This window comes from Pipra filicauda, unplaced genomic scaffold, assembly GCF_003945595.2.
Source record: "Pipra filicauda isolate LSUMZ 115617 unplaced genomic scaffold, ASM394559v2 scaffold595_size249610_pilon, whole genome shotgun sequence".
Lineage (NCBI taxonomy): Eukaryota > Metazoa > Chordata > Aves > Passeriformes > Pipridae > Pipra > Pipra filicauda.
Genome location: NW_024104748.1, coordinates 181,589 through 196,250, shown reverse-complemented (window position 1 = coordinate 196,250; position 14,662 = coordinate 181,589). Strand labels below are relative to the sequence as shown.

At 48.6% G+C, this 14,662-nt stretch overlaps 1 protein-coding gene across 1 annotated transcript; it reads left to right on the top strand.

Moving 5' to 3' along the window:
* Nucleotides 1-303: 303 nt before the first annotated feature.
* Nucleotides 304-14,404, top strand: TRAF3IP3 (TRAF3 interacting protein 3). The gene is made up of 16 exons (XM_027725803.2): nt 304-377; nt 2,378-2,703; nt 3,821-3,935; nt 4,617-4,674; nt 4,888-4,912; nt 5,548-5,577; nt 5,745-5,840; nt 8,846-8,917; nt 9,174-9,314; nt 10,318-10,455; nt 10,697-10,832; nt 11,557-11,619; nt 11,698-11,751; nt 12,292-12,443; nt 13,541-13,831; nt 14,232-14,404. Exons 2-16 carry the CDS (start codon nt 2,419-2,421, stop codon nt 14,313-14,315), a joined length of 1,740 nt encoding a protein of 579 aa, XP_027581604.2. The 5' UTR covers nt 304-377; nt 2,378-2,418; the 3' UTR covers nt 14,316-14,404.
* Nucleotides 14,405-14,662: the final 258 nt, after the last annotated feature.

Below are 14,662 nucleotides of genomic sequence, written 5' to 3'. Positions count from 1 at the left end.
GAAACCCAGTCACCGAGTGCCACGAGCAGTTCCATGAGCCAGCACTCGACCTCTGCATGGTGGAGACCAGTAGATGGCCCAAAAGATAATTGTTAGGTCTGCTTAGAGAGAAGCTGGAGAGAGTTTGGGCTCCCAAGATAACCCAAGTGCCCGTGAGCCAGGGCCCTGTGTCCCACACACGGGGCTGTGAGCAGAGACAGGAACCGGGGCTCGGCTGCAGCTGCAACGTTTCCTGTTTTACAGAGCGAGGAAAAAAAGAGAGTGAGAGCAGAAAACGAGGTGGTTGGCACGAAGATGGCAGTGGGAGCGTGTTCATGCCTGATAACACCCTGCTCCTGCACAGCAGTCCAGGGGTAGGACAGGACCCCTGGGGCCAGGTAAGTGCTGGAGCACCCACAGCACCGGGGCCGGCGAGGACTGGGGGGGAGCAGAGACTAAAAGCAGCAACGTGCACCTTCTTTCCTCTTTTTTCACCCCACTTTCAGCCTACACAAAACTTGCACCGGGAAGCTGTAACATGAACCAGCAAGAAGCACTGTTGGTTTGGGTTTTTTTTTTTTTCTTGTTTCCCTTGAAGCAAGAAGTGTAACAGCTTGGAAAGCACAGATAAAGGACATGTTTAATTAGAGAGGGTGATTTGGGGTAACAGAAGGAGGAAATAGAGTGTTAGCCTGTCAAGAAGGCCTCAACAGTTTGCTCAGCTCGGGGTGAGTAATGGACTGTGTATTTCTTTAAGCTTTACCTTGCTTTAAAGTGCATTTTTGGTTAACTGGGGCTATTCCAGCCCTAGGACAGCGCAGGTGGGAGAGGGGTTGAGCTGTTCCTGACGGGAGCAGATGGATGAGCGCAGACTGGGCGGGACATTTAATGGGCCCTTGTCTAAAACTCAGCAAAATCAGTTGAAAAACGCTCAGCATTCAGAGCAGTGCCCTGGCTGGGGCTTGTGGGCACCTGACCACCCAAAAAACACTGTGCTCCTTGCAAAGGGTGCCCCTACAGTGAAAGATGGCACCAGGAACGAGCTTTGAGCACTCCACAGTGAACACAAGGCCAATAAAAAGAATTACAGAGCAGATTTTAATGCAGACTCAAAAGCATGGAAGTATTTCACGTGTAAATGAGACTTACTTGTTCCCATTTTTTTTTTTCCCATTAGACTCAATAACTTCCTAATTGCCTGAGACAGAATGAGACCAATGAAGTTTTGGTGGTTTTTGTTTCACACTGAAGAACATTTAACCTGAATTTTCAGAGACTAAAATTCCTCTTTTTTTTTTTTTTCCCCCCTCCTTCCTACATTAACATGATTTACTGGGTACAAGGAAATCTCACACCAGGCATGGCCACAGCAGCTCCCTGGCTGAGCCCCCCCAGGCTGGGACCCTCTGAGCAACATTTATGGGATGTAAATAGGGATGATGAGCTCTGCCACTGCTGATGGGGCCAGGGGACAGGAGAGGGGGAGGAATGAAAAGCAGTTTGGGTAGTTCTTGCTCAGCTTTCCCTTTAACTGATGCAGAGGCAAAGGCTCAAATACACTTGATACCACTGAAATCCAGTAAGGAATAACACAGTGGTGACTTGCAACTGTGCAGAGAAGTCATGAGGAGGGAGGAGGTTCCATCCCTGCACCCTGTGCACACCTGTAGACAGTGCAACAGTGCTGGAATGGAGGATCTCCTCCTTTGGCCACGCCACTGCCTGGTTTGGGCCCCAAATTCCCAAGACATGGGGCAGAATTCATGCCTGAGGCAAACTAAGAGCCTGTGCCCCCAGTCCTTGAGCACAACTTAACAATTGATCAATCCCAAGGAATAATAATCGGTCTCTACACTTGTATGTGCAATGAAAGAAAGCCAGAGCTTGGCTAATCCCAGGTCAGGACCCACCCAACAGAGCAAGATCAGCAGGGTGTGTTTTAGACTTCATGGACAATGGATTTACAGGATCAACAAGGTTGGAAAAGCCCTCTGAGATCACTGAGTCCAACCCCTGACCTAACACCACCTTGCCTACCAGACCATGGCACTGATGCCACATCCAGCCTCTTCCTAAACCCCTCCAGGGACAGTGACTCCACCGCCTCCCTGGGCAGCCCCTTCCAGTGTCTGATCCCTCTCTCTGAAAAGAATTTCTTCCTAATGTCCAACCCAAACCACCCCTGGCAGAGCTTAGGACTGTGCCCTCTTGTCCTGCTGCCGGTTGCCTGGGAGGAGAGGCCGACCCTCACCTGGCTACACCCTCCTGTCGGGATCCCTGCAGGTCGTTCTCCAGCAACATTTACACCCCCTGCCTGAGGACTCCAGGACCGAACACCTCACACTCACTAAACCTTAGAAACGATTGGTTCTGACTCAAACGGTGTCTTTTCCCTCAGTTCCACCAGGACAGAGGAGCTCGGGGAGGTTACAGCCCAGGATGATCAGCCAGCCCGAGGGGGGGTCCCGGCCGCGGCGCCGGCGCTCGGGCGAGAGCTACGAGGAGAAGTGCGAGCGGCGGCAGGAGGGCAGGGAGAACCTGCGCAGGAGGAACAACGCGACCACCTGCCGGCACCTCCCGAGGGCAGCGGGGCAGCCACCCCACAGCCCGCGCCAGAGGGAGTTCCTGAGGAGGAGAAACCTGGCGGGCGAGGCGGGAAGGGCATCCCCGAGGCGGGAGCCGGAGGCGCAAACCCCACTGTCCTCACCGACCGTCCTGCTCCAGGTAACCCCTGCCCCCGGGGCACAGCTCAGCACCCACCACAACACCGGGATCCACGTCACAGTGCAGCCAAAACGTGGGATTTGCACAGACAAAACCACGTGTTCTCACACCCTGCAGAGTCAGGTGCAGGCACACACATTGTCACCCCCCCGAGTGCTCCTCTCCTGTTTTCCGAACCCTGAGCCAGGCATTTTCTGCCATTCCTCCAAGCACAACCCCACATCCCAGCTGCCAGGCTACAGGTTTGCACTTACACAGGTTATTTTAGCCTTGCTAAGCGAGCTCTGAGCACCTGGGTTCCCTCCAGCCACCTTTGCTGTTAGCAGGAAGGGTGGAGGGATCAGGAGACTCCCTGGCACCCATTGCCAGCCCTGTGCTGCACAGCTGACAGGAACCCAGAGGGCTTTCTGTCTTGAATAACATCTGTGGCAAGCTGCAAAACACCCCAGTCAGAACCAAAGAGATTTCCTCCTAAACTTCTATCTCTGTGTAAAATGAACCATTCCCTGAGTTCATCCTTGGGGCTTCACAAACTTGTGTGAGCACAGACAATCAAACATGAGGTGACTTACCCGGGCACACCCTCAAACTCCCTTTGCAGCACAAGACTGAGCAGAGCAATTACCAACCTCCTGCTGCCGTTTGGTTCACCAGGGTTAGTCACAGGAATCTGGAACAGGCATTTACACGCTCACAGGGCCTTCTCTATTTACTCCTGCAGAGATATCAAAGCTCCAGCCCCGGGGGAAGCCAGTGCAGAACTGGCACCTCTGCTCCAAGGCAGCCAAATGGCAGCAGAGACCTAAACCAGGACCTATCTCCCTGCCACTCAGAGTCCTCATCTTTCCCAAAAAGATGTCAAGACACTTAAAGGGGATTCCTTGACCTGTTCTGGTGTTGCCATTCCTCCCACCCCAGCAGCCAGCTGGTTTTTCCTCCACTTACCCAAAAAAGCTCTGGAGCTGCTGCAGCCAAAGCAGCAGATCCTTGTGGACTTGCCATGGTTTCTTCAGGCTCTTCACCCAGTCACCACAGCTACCAAGCCTGACCAGGCCTTAACCCTTTCCCCTCAGCCTATTTTGGAGAGACACTGACTCAAGCTGCCCTCTCATTCCAGGACTTGTGGAGCAGCCCCAAATCACCCCCTGCACAGCCCCTGCTCCACCTCCATGTCCCCCCTGGCATTCCAGCAGAAACCATTCCTGGGCAAAGTGACTCTGTGAACACCCAAGGTAGGTGAGGGATGCTCTGGTTTCCCAGCACAGCAGCATCCACAGCATCCCTTTCTCACCTCCCTGTCTCCATCACCAAACTCTTTGGGATGAGCTGGTGGCTCCCCTCCAACCTCAGCTCCCCAGCCAGCTTTGACCATCCCAGTCTGAGTTTCCCCTGAACACTGCAGGAATTAGGAATACTTTTTCCTGTGGAGGGATAAACCAGCCCACAGCTTAACCCCCAGTGCTGCCAAGCAGCTGCTCTGCCCTACAGCTTCCCTGTCACTGTCCCAGCATTATCCAGAGCTCTGGGGGCTTTTTTTTCCCCCCTTCCTACATTAACATGATTTACTGGATATAAGGAAGTCTCACAGCAGTCACAGCCACAGCAGCTCCCTGGCTGAGCCCCCCCAGGCTGGGACCCTCTGAGCAACATTTATGGGATGTAAATAGGGATGATGAGCTCTGCCAGTGCTGGTGGGGCCAGGGGACAGGAGAAGGGGATCTCTGCAGGATTACTCAGCTTCCACTTCTCTGTCCATCAGAACAGGACATTTCTTTGCCTCTTACCCCTATTAGTTGTCACTGGACACTATTTAAACTGCTGCCCATCCTAGGAGCCATCTGGGAGTGGAGATGGACACCCTAAAAGACAAAGTTCAGGGGGATCATTCACATCCTTTCACTTTGCCTTCACAGGAACACAAACCCTGGCAAATCCAAGAGAAGGAGTGAAAGACTCGAGTCAGCAGACAGAGTAAGTTGGTCCTGCCCTCCCTCCCTGGGCTGGCAATTCAGATCCCACAGAGCAGCAGCTTCCCAAGCCCAAAATGTTCCCCCTCAAAACGGCCCAAGCTTTTGCTGCACAAAGACTCCTCTTGGGCGGGGGTGGCAGAGGGTGTCCAGCAGCACAGATGGCTGCAGACCCCCCATCACACACCTCACTAACACACTTTGGTTTTTATTGCAGCTGTGGAACAGCAGTTTTTAATAAGGTAAGCAAAACACTGGGGATGACCAGCCTGGAACTCCTACAAATTAAATCAGTTTTTCAAGTGGCTTTCAGCTGAAGGAGGGCAGATTTAGAGTGAATATGAGGAAGAAATTTTCTACTCTAAGGGTAGTGAGGCCCTGGCACAGGTTGCCCAGAGAAGCTGTGGCTGCCCCATCCCTGGAAGTGTCCAAGGCCAGGTTGGAAGGGGCTTGGAGCAACCTGGGAGAGTGGAAGGGGTGGAATTACATCATCTTTGAGGTCCTTTCCAACCTAAATCATTCCATGAATTTCTGACTGGGACACTGAGTGGTGCTAAATTACTGTATTTTCCAAAGTTATGACACTCCTGCTATAGAAAAGGCACTGATTTCTGCTCTTCTCACTCAGCACCTGCCCTGATGTCACACATTGTACAGCAAAAACACCCCAACTACAACACAGTCAGTTGCTGTAAAAATATTTTCATTTCCCTGCAAAAAACCCACCCAAACAAACCCCAGCAGGCTCTCCCTGACCATGCAAATATAGGCTGTTAATTCACTTCTATTTCATAACATTCAGATTTTGTAGCCAGTTCGTTAAATGTTTATAAACTGATATAATCCTGTTTTTAAACATTTGCCCTTTCCCCTGCAGGAAATGATGCAGCTGTCCAACTACCTGAAGGTAGGTACCAAAATATTCTGAGCACACTCTGGGAAAGCTGGTTTCCATCAGGAATAATGCTTTAAAAATATTAATAAGTAATAATTTGATATGTAAATATTTAAAATAATTATTAAATAATAATAATAAGGGTGTTACATGCCCAATTTTAATTCCTTTCCCCACAGGAGGCTCTACACCGGGAGCTGCTGCTCAAGCAGAAGATGGTGATTTTGCAGGAGCTTTTTTCCACACTGCTGGAAGCCTCAGAGAAATCCTGGCAGGTACCAGAACACCTCAAAAGATTGTTATAAAAAATGTGCTTTGCTTTCCTCATCAACAGAAAGTCTAAAAATCCTTCCTTCTTTAAGGTTTTCTGGAGGTTTTTATACCTGTCTTTCCCACTTTTTCTTAAATATAAGCCAACAGCTGGGTGTAAATGAGGAAAAAATTGGAATAAACCCAAACAATAATCTTCCACCAAGTTTTCTCTTCTAGTCAAAACAAGTTTCCAGCATTTTGAACCTCATTTTAAATTTATTTTTTTTTTTGCAAAAATAAAGATTTTAGGGGCACCCAAGTCCTGGCAAACCCTGGACTGAAAATCCTCTGGGCATCACTGAACCCAGGCCCTTTTTTTTTTTGCTATCAAGACATTAAATTAAGGTGATTCATCTTGTGTAATACATTAAGCTTTTCTCTAGGATTATTAAATCAATTTATAGTTCATTGTGCCATTAAAAAAAAAAAAAGAAGGGCTTTGAAAGTTGTGTCGGGGCAGAAAAACGAGCGATTATTGGGCGAGAGGGCACAGAAACCTTGTGTCAGACACATCCTGTGGTTTGAAACTTCCTCCTCCATTTGCTTCTTCAAATCTAATATGAGCAGGAAAAAACACCCTCTGCCACAGTCTGCAGGAAGCAGCCATGAAACCTCAGATCAGAAACAGGTGGGTGCTCTTTGCTGCTCCTCTGTCTCTGCTGCCTCTTGCATCCAACCTTTCAGCAGCCTAAAAATTAACTGGGGGCTGGAGCCAGTGGTGCTGCTGGGAGGGGAATTCCTGGAGCCACAGGAGGTGCTGGCAAAGGGAGGGAGGGACAGGACAAGCTGGTGGTTGGCTGCCTTTTCCCAGGCCCAGGTGAGATGCCAAATGCTTGTTGCAGCAGCTTTTTAATCTTTCCCGGTATTTTGAGTTTCAAGAACCTGCTGTTGAACACACATGGATGATATTGGAGCTCCAGAAACCACTCTGTGCCCATTCCAGAGGTGTTCCTGGGTGCTTCTGGCTGGATGGAGCAGGTGAACACTCTGCAGGAGGACGGGGGTGCCAAAGTGAAGGGATGAAGCACTTGGTGCCTCCTTCCCCCTCCCACCATTTCACTTCTAGCTCAGAGAGCTCTTCCCACCCCAGCTCTGCCTTAAATCCCCCATCTGCTGCAAAACTCAACGCTGCCAGATGAGGGATGCTGAGACAGTCTTGGTTATGATTATCAAGAGTAATTAATTTTAAGCTATTCTCCTCTTAAAGAAAATTGCTGCTTTAGTGTATTTTTCTTTTCTTCCTGGCATTTGAAGCTGAGCCTGATTTTTGGAAATACCTCAAACTGCTCTGCAGAGTTTAAGCCCTTTGCCATTTCCAGCACATCACTGCTGCTATATGGACTTATTTTTCTAGCACAAGCATCATGCTTGGGCAAACTGGAAGCTTTCCAGAAAACAGCATTTATTATTATAACCCTACCCCAGCTCTCTAAAATGACTAAGGGAGGCAGTATCAGAGAATTCCCCAATCACAGGACAACCAAAACACTGCAGCTGTCAGCCAAAAGCAGTTTAAAAGACTTACATGGCACTTAAATGACAGCAGTGGAGAAATGCAGGAGAGTTTGAGATTTGGAGCTGCTTGTTCAGGTCACATCAGACTCTGAAAAACAGGGCTGTGGAAGTGTAAAAAAATATGGTATTTGCCACAGGGGGTGTATTTTGAGCACATTAGCCCTAATCCTCACCCCTGCCTGGCTTATAGGACGTGACTTGGGGCTCTCTTGATGATGGTGGCTGTAGGGTTTGGGGGTTTTTTTTGCTGCTGTATTTATTTGTGTGTGTGTTTTTTGTTTGGTTGGACTTGAGGAGTTGTTTTGGGTTTTTTTTTTCCTCTGAAACAGCCCCTTTCACTTAGTTAATCTTCAACGTAAGGGCTTGACACACGTTTGCTCACATCCCTAAATGGAATAAGCTCTCCCCAGAAAAGTGAATTTACATCTTTAAGGTCCCTTCCAACCCAAACCATTCTTTGATTCCATGATTTCTGCTCCAAAGTGTAGTTGCCTTGTCCACAGCACAGTCACATCTGTGCACAACAGCTGGAACAGCACCACCCTCCAACATGAACCTCTGCAGGCAGAGTAAGATAAACCACTGAGGAAAACTAGGCATAAAATTTCACATCTGAAACTGCTTTTCAAAATTCCACTTACTTCCCGAGCCTTTAGCTCTTTGCACCAACAACTGAACTGGGGAGATTTAGTCTTTGGGGCTCTAAACGTGCTTCTGTGCAAATTTAAACAGTGCTAAGGCACAGGGGAATCTGCTTTTGCTTAGGTCTAACAGCTATTCCTGTAACATCAAGGAGTTTCTTTTCAGAGGTGTGACTTCAAACAGCAGTGAGCAGAGAGGATACTGGTGTTCTCAGCACTGGTGGTGGAAAAAACCAGCTTGTGTGAACTCTCTGCTGGAAATTTTATCTGAATTTGCAACACTCTGGTTTCAGAAAGCCCAAGCAGCCTGACTAACACCGAGAAGAGATGATGATAACAAGCAAAATGAATCATCACTGCTGCCCTCTGTCCCCCTGCCCAACTGAAGATGTTGCAACACAGACCCGACCTATTTTCTAAGGAAACCAGCGAGTCAGGGCTGTCACACCAGAGGGAGCTTTAGGCAGGGAGGGACCACGAGCCAGGGAACAGGGTTGTGCTCAGAGACCCTTCCAGATTCAAACCCTCTACCTCTTAACTTATAATTTCACTGCCAGCACCTGCACTCAGCAGCCAGTGAAGCTGCCTCAGCACAGTTTTTCAGTCCATAAAACTTTTGCTTCCCCCATATCCCGTTTATCCGAAGTTCACAAAGGTTTACCTGAATTCAGCACTGAAGAGACTTTGATCCAATTTAGCCACAATATTACAGATGAAGGGAGAAAATTAATCAGAACACAAACTAACAAAACATTGGGGGCATATTGGGTGGTTCCTGATTTCACACATCAGTTCAATTGTTTTTTCCCCAGGGTCAGCTGAACGAAGACAAACTGAAGTGCAAACTAAGGGCCCTTGAAAATCAGCTGCAGGCTTGCACCCAGGTAATGTCTGAGCCCCTGAGAAACACAGGGGGGCAAAAAAAAAGGCATGAAAAAACACCAAACCACATCATTGGGTCGGGTCTCAGTTTCCAGATCAATCCAGACTAGATACATATCCAAAAAGGATTTTTCCTCTTTGCTCCACAGCAAATTAGCAGCAGCATTTACACACTCTGGATTTGCTAATATTCAGGTTTAACAAGGTTAGGAATCTGTCAGGGAAGACCCTTCAAGCACTTCATTTCTCCCTTTAAAGAGTTACTCAAAGGAGTGTGTGAAGAAGATCCTGATAGAGATGGAGGACCAGAAGCAGACCTATGAGCAGAAGGCAAAAGAGGCCCTTCAGAAGATGCTGGAGGACAAGCTCCAAACAGAGCAGCAGCTGCAAAACTCTCAGGTGAGGAACATGTTTTACACCTGGCTTGGCTTCAGTTCAGTCCAACCGTGACAAACAAAACACACCTCAGGGGAAAGGCAACAAAGATACAAAAATATGATTTTTTTAGCCACTGAGTAAAGCCCAAAGCAGCTTAATGCAACCTGTGCTCATGGTGTGAGCTGCACACCAAGTTATTAAAAGCAGCTTGCAGCTGGGAAACCTGCTGCTCTTTGTCAGCTTAAACTGTAATCCCTTCTCCTCCAGCCTCCCTGTGTCCCATTCCCTGCTCTGCACACTCAGGGAGCAACAAGCCACACGCAGGGACATCCCGGGCACGAGGGCCCCAGAGATGCTTTTTCTGGAGTTGCTCTTTTATATGAAAATAGATGATTATTTTTTTTCCCCTCAAGAGGCAGCAGTTTGCTTTAACCCACAGGATAACTGGTATCTGCAGAAAAACAAGTCAATCTTAGCCCAAGTTACTACCAGGCTTCTCAAGCCTGCTGGGAGCTTGGGAATTAGTGTTCCACAGGGAACACTCTGCCCATGTTTGCTCTGTTCATCAGAGGGCATCAGCCCCACGCGGGTTATCGTGTGTGTGTATGTACATATATTAAAAAATAAAAAAATATACGTATTAAAAATAATATACGTATTAAATAAATATATATTAAATAAATATATATTAAATAAATATATATTAAATAAATATATATTAAATAAATATATATTAAAATATTAGATATTAAATATATATATATTAAATATATATATATTAAATATATATATATAAATATATATAAATCTAAATATATATTATTATATATATATTTATATATACATATATATTTAAGTATATATACACACATCAAGTATATATACACACACACACACATCCCTGGTGCTGCAGGAGGCAGCAGTGCCCCAGCCCAGCCCAGCTGATGGTCTCCAGGCCAGCCTGCCATGGTCCCAGCAGGCTGTGGGTCCCAACCCACCCGGGGGTCCTTGCTCTCTCCCCCAGAGGAGCCTGGCAGCGACGAGAGAGGACCTTGCCTTCTGGAGAGAGCATGACACTGCCCTCAAAGCCGAACTCACCAAGGTGACCACGGCCCACAGCGAGCTCAAAAACAGCTTCCACACTTTACAGGGTGAGCTGCAGGTAGGTTGGTTCCCCGCAGGAATGGTAATTCCCTGCAGGAATGTTGGTTCCCTGCAGGAACAGCCTCCACACAGGAGGTCACCCAGGGAAGCTGTGGCTGCCCCATCCCTGGAGTGTTCAAGGCCAGGTTGGACAGGGGTTGGAGCAACCTGGGCTAGTGGAAGGTGGCAGGGAGGTGGAACAAGATGAGCTTTAAGGTCTCTCCATCCCAACCCACGCCGTGGTTCTCCCCTGGCCCCAGAGAGCAGAGGCACAGAACGAGGAGCTGCACCAGGCGCTGCAGAGCCTGCGGAGAGAACACGCCGTGCTCCACCTGAGAGCCACTGCCCTGAGCCAGGACATCGACCTCAAGGCCCAGCACATCACTGCCATCGAAGGTATTGTGTGCAGGGAAAGAGTGCCAGAGGATATAAGGGAAGTACTCTTGAAATTCTGGTCCTTGAAGCCACACACACACACAAAAGACCCACTGGCTTTCAATGCGCTGCACGCCTCAGCTTCTGCTTTCTAAAGGGCCCCCAAAAGCCATTTCCAACTAGATTAAAGGACTTCAGAGAAGTCAAGTGACTTTCCTAGAAGAAAGGATGGCCTGGGAGACCTGAACAAAAAAAAAAAAATAAATCAAAGCCGAGTTCTCAGCTTTGATGAGGGCTTTGCATCCTTCCAGACCCATCAAACACAGCAATGCAATGCCTGTTACTGTCTGAGGTGCTGCTTGTGGTGGGAATTACCAGCCTATAAATATGAGCTAATAGTGTCCTAGACCACTGCTTTGGATAGAGACAAGCAAACTTCATGTGGTTATTTTAAAACATGACTAAGGAATAGCAAATGGGTGGCAGTTCTAATTTCATAACAAGTCTCACACAAACAGCTTTAAAATAAACCATAAATTAGTAGAACGTAAGGCACGCTGGAAAAAGCTGCCAAAACCAAAAGGGCAATGAACAGCTAAAAATCACATCCCTTCAGAGAAGAAAGTTTGGTGTAGGCAACAATATCTGCTCCACTTTACACCTGTGGTGAAGGGGAAAGTTGCCATCCTTGCACAAAGATACAGAGATCTACACCAACCTTGATTTCCTTCTGTCGTTATTTCAGACAAACTGCAAAAAGAGCAAAAGCAGAAGGCAATGCTGGAGGCAACAGTCAGCCATTTGCACAGTGAGTACCACAGAGATGCACAAGGTAAGAGGCCTCTGTAGGTGCTGTGGACAATAATGTGCCTTTCTGGGTTCACAGACTTGATCCAGAACAACCAACAGAAGAGCCAGGAGGTGGCAGTGCAAAGGAAAGGTCAGCAAACTTTGTAACCCCCACTTAGCACTCCCTGGACACAAGAATGTTAGTCCTGACTCTAGGAGAAGTCTACACTGGTTTAGAATAAAGGATTATTTTTTAGAGCTGCACAAAACGAGTTATTACATTTTGCTAGTTAACATTAAAACCGAAATGTATTTATGACAGCAAACACTTTAAAAATAAATGGATTTCATTACAAATTCTACTTCAGTGGCTATGCCATTTTTTTTCCCCAAACAAAACACATTCCAGTTTATAATTGCAATTACAGCTGTACTTGGAAAAAAAAAAAGGAATAAAATGCATTTTAAATCTCCCTCCCCTCCATTTCTGGCAACTACTGAGAAAGATTGCTCTAAATATGATTAACATGTAGCTACAGCAGAGACAGGCCTGTGATAACGAACTGAGCTCCTGTGCCTTCTGCTGTGTGTGTAACATGTAAATATTATCCTTAAACTCCTGAGTAAACAAGATCTAAAGCAAACCCAGAGCCTGGACCTGTTTCTCATCAGCAGCCTGACTGTTTTCTAGACCAGGTTTTTACCACCCAGACCCCACCTCTCATTCCTGCCAAGGAAAACCAAAACACTCTGTTAGAGCACCCTGAGGAGGAGGAGGGAGAAGAAAGTCTGAAGGATGAGATGCAGAAAAAGACATCCCAGCTCACAGCAAAGGAGAATGAGGTGAGGAAGTCACTGAATTGTTGCTGGTTTAAGAGCTCCAGCAGCAGCACAACACACCAAAGGTCCTGGAGGTAATTCAAATTTGGTGTCCCCTGTAAGGATTCTCTCTGCTGAATTTTTGCCCTGATATCAGCCTTGCCTAAATCTCCAGTAAAGCACCTCCATGGAAGGACAAGGTACCAGCAGCCCTTGGCTGTAGCAGTAGAGCCCTCTCCACACAAACCCATTTCTGTTGGCACAGATAAGAGTCTCAAGAACCTCACAGGGAAAAGCCACATTAAGAACCAAAACCCTGAGCACAAAGGAGAGATAGAAGGGAAAAAAAGGCTAGCAATAATAACAGTAATATGAATAACAGGCAGAGTCTCAAGGGCTGCAAAAAAAAATCCAAGCCTTTCCAGCCTTTTACACATTCCTTTCCATCAAATTATCCTTCTGCCAACTAACAGCCCCACAAGCAGTGTTCAGACAGCGAGGATTTATTAAAAAGGGACTTATAAAAAATGATGTATAACTTACTGTAGCAGAGCTGAGAGCCACACAGGAGAAGAGCTTGTCACATTAATCCAAAATAGAGAGAAGACCAGCACCAACAGGTCTTACCCAGCACCCCCTGGGGAAGGGTTTATAAAGCACAATCACAGCAAGAGGGAACAGCTGGGGAGGGGGCCCCTCTTTGGCTCCTGAAGCCTCTGGGCACAGGCAGCTCCTTCCACAGCTGCTGCCAATGATCTGCTCATCAGAATAGCAGCAGGGTCTTGTGCCCTTCATGAAAGGGCCCTCCCTGGGTTTTGGGGTTGTGCAGCACAACCAAGCTACCTGTCCCATGTGTCCCATGTCTCAGAGGGTTTAAGGGACTCTGGGATTCCTGTCAGGGTCAGTGAAATGGAGAATGAATTTCAGAATGAGAGGCAAACCCTGACGGGAGTTTGCACTGCACGTCTTCTTCCCGGTCATAAAAATCGCTATCCCTCCTTTCTCCGGTGGGATGTGAAGGTTGGCAGCAAAGCCAAGCAGGCCATGAGGTGGTGACAGACTGGGCACTGCCTCCACCACCACATTCCCAGTAACCCCGAGATCTGCTCTGTTCCCTGCAGGTACATGTGGACACACAGGCACACGTGGACACCGGGGCAGCAGGAGCGAGACCCCCCGGTCCGGGCGGTGCCCGCGCGCGGGTGAAGCTCTGCAGCCTCTGCGGGGGCCCTGCCAGGCTGCCTGGGTACAAAAGGGAGGGGACCCCCCCCGGTAACCCCCCCTTGCTGTGCTTGCAGTGCTGGGAGCTGCGCTCGGAGCTGGAGGCCCTGAGCGAGGAGTACCGCTCGTGCCTGAGCAGGCTGCGCCAGTGCCGCGATGAGCTCAACCGCTCCCACAGCCAGCGGGCCAAGGTGGGAGTCCCCAGCCCCAAACCCCAGTGCTGCACATCGGCCTGGGAAAGCCCCCCAGTGTGGAAAGATCAGTGACATGTCTGCTAGGGATGAGATGAGAAGTTTCTTCCCCAGCAAAGGGACCCGAGGGAATGGCCTGGAGTTGTGTCAGGGGAGGGGTAGGTTGGGTATTAGAAAAAGGTTCTTCCCCCAGAGGGTGGTTGGGCACTGAACAGGCTCCCCAGGGAAGTGGTCACAGCTCCAAGCCTGACAGAGCTCAAGCAGCATTTGGATGATACTCTCAGGCTCATGGTGTGACTCTTGGGGATGGTCCTGTGCAGGGCCAGGAGTTGGACTTGACGATCCCTGTGGTCCCTTCTAACTCTGTGAAATTCCCACTAACAATTGCTTCTCCCCCCAGAGGCAGCGCGGTCACTGGATCCCCCTCCTGGTGGCACTCACAGCAGTGGCCATTGCCACCTTCCTGGCAAGTTACAGGCCATGAAGGATCTCCCTGATGACTGACTTCACTGCAGGAACTGACTGTGCTTCCCCAAAAGTCCGTGACCTCGCCGCAGTGCACCCTCTGCTGTTTTGTACCTGCGCGTTTGTTCACATCCTGAGCTGGTCTCACTCCAGACAAACTCCCAATAAATGCTGGAATACCACCCCTTCCCTCAGCTGCTTTGGTTACTCTGTTCCAGTGGAAGGTTGCACTGCCCTGTCCCCCGTGGCACTGAAGGACAAAGCCAGTCTGGTCATCACTGACAGGTCTCACACAGGGAGGGAGGGACAGGGTATCCCACACCCTTGGGATCCAGCCTCCCTGGGTTTTTTGCCCCCCAAATTCCC

Coding starts and splice junctions, on each gene's coding strand:
- TRAF3IP3 (XM_027725803.2), top strand. CDS start 2,419: ATGATCAGCCAGCCCGAGGGGGGGTCCCGGCCGCGGCGCCGGCGCTCG. Junction 4,913..5,547: donor GAACAGCAGTTTTTAATAAG/GTAAGCAAAACA, acceptor TTTCCCCTGCAG/GAAATGATGCAGCTGTCCAA. Junction 8,918..9,173: donor AGCTGCAGGCTTGCACCCAG/GTAATGTCTGAG, acceptor CTCCCTTTAAAG/AGTTACTCAAAGGAGTGTGT.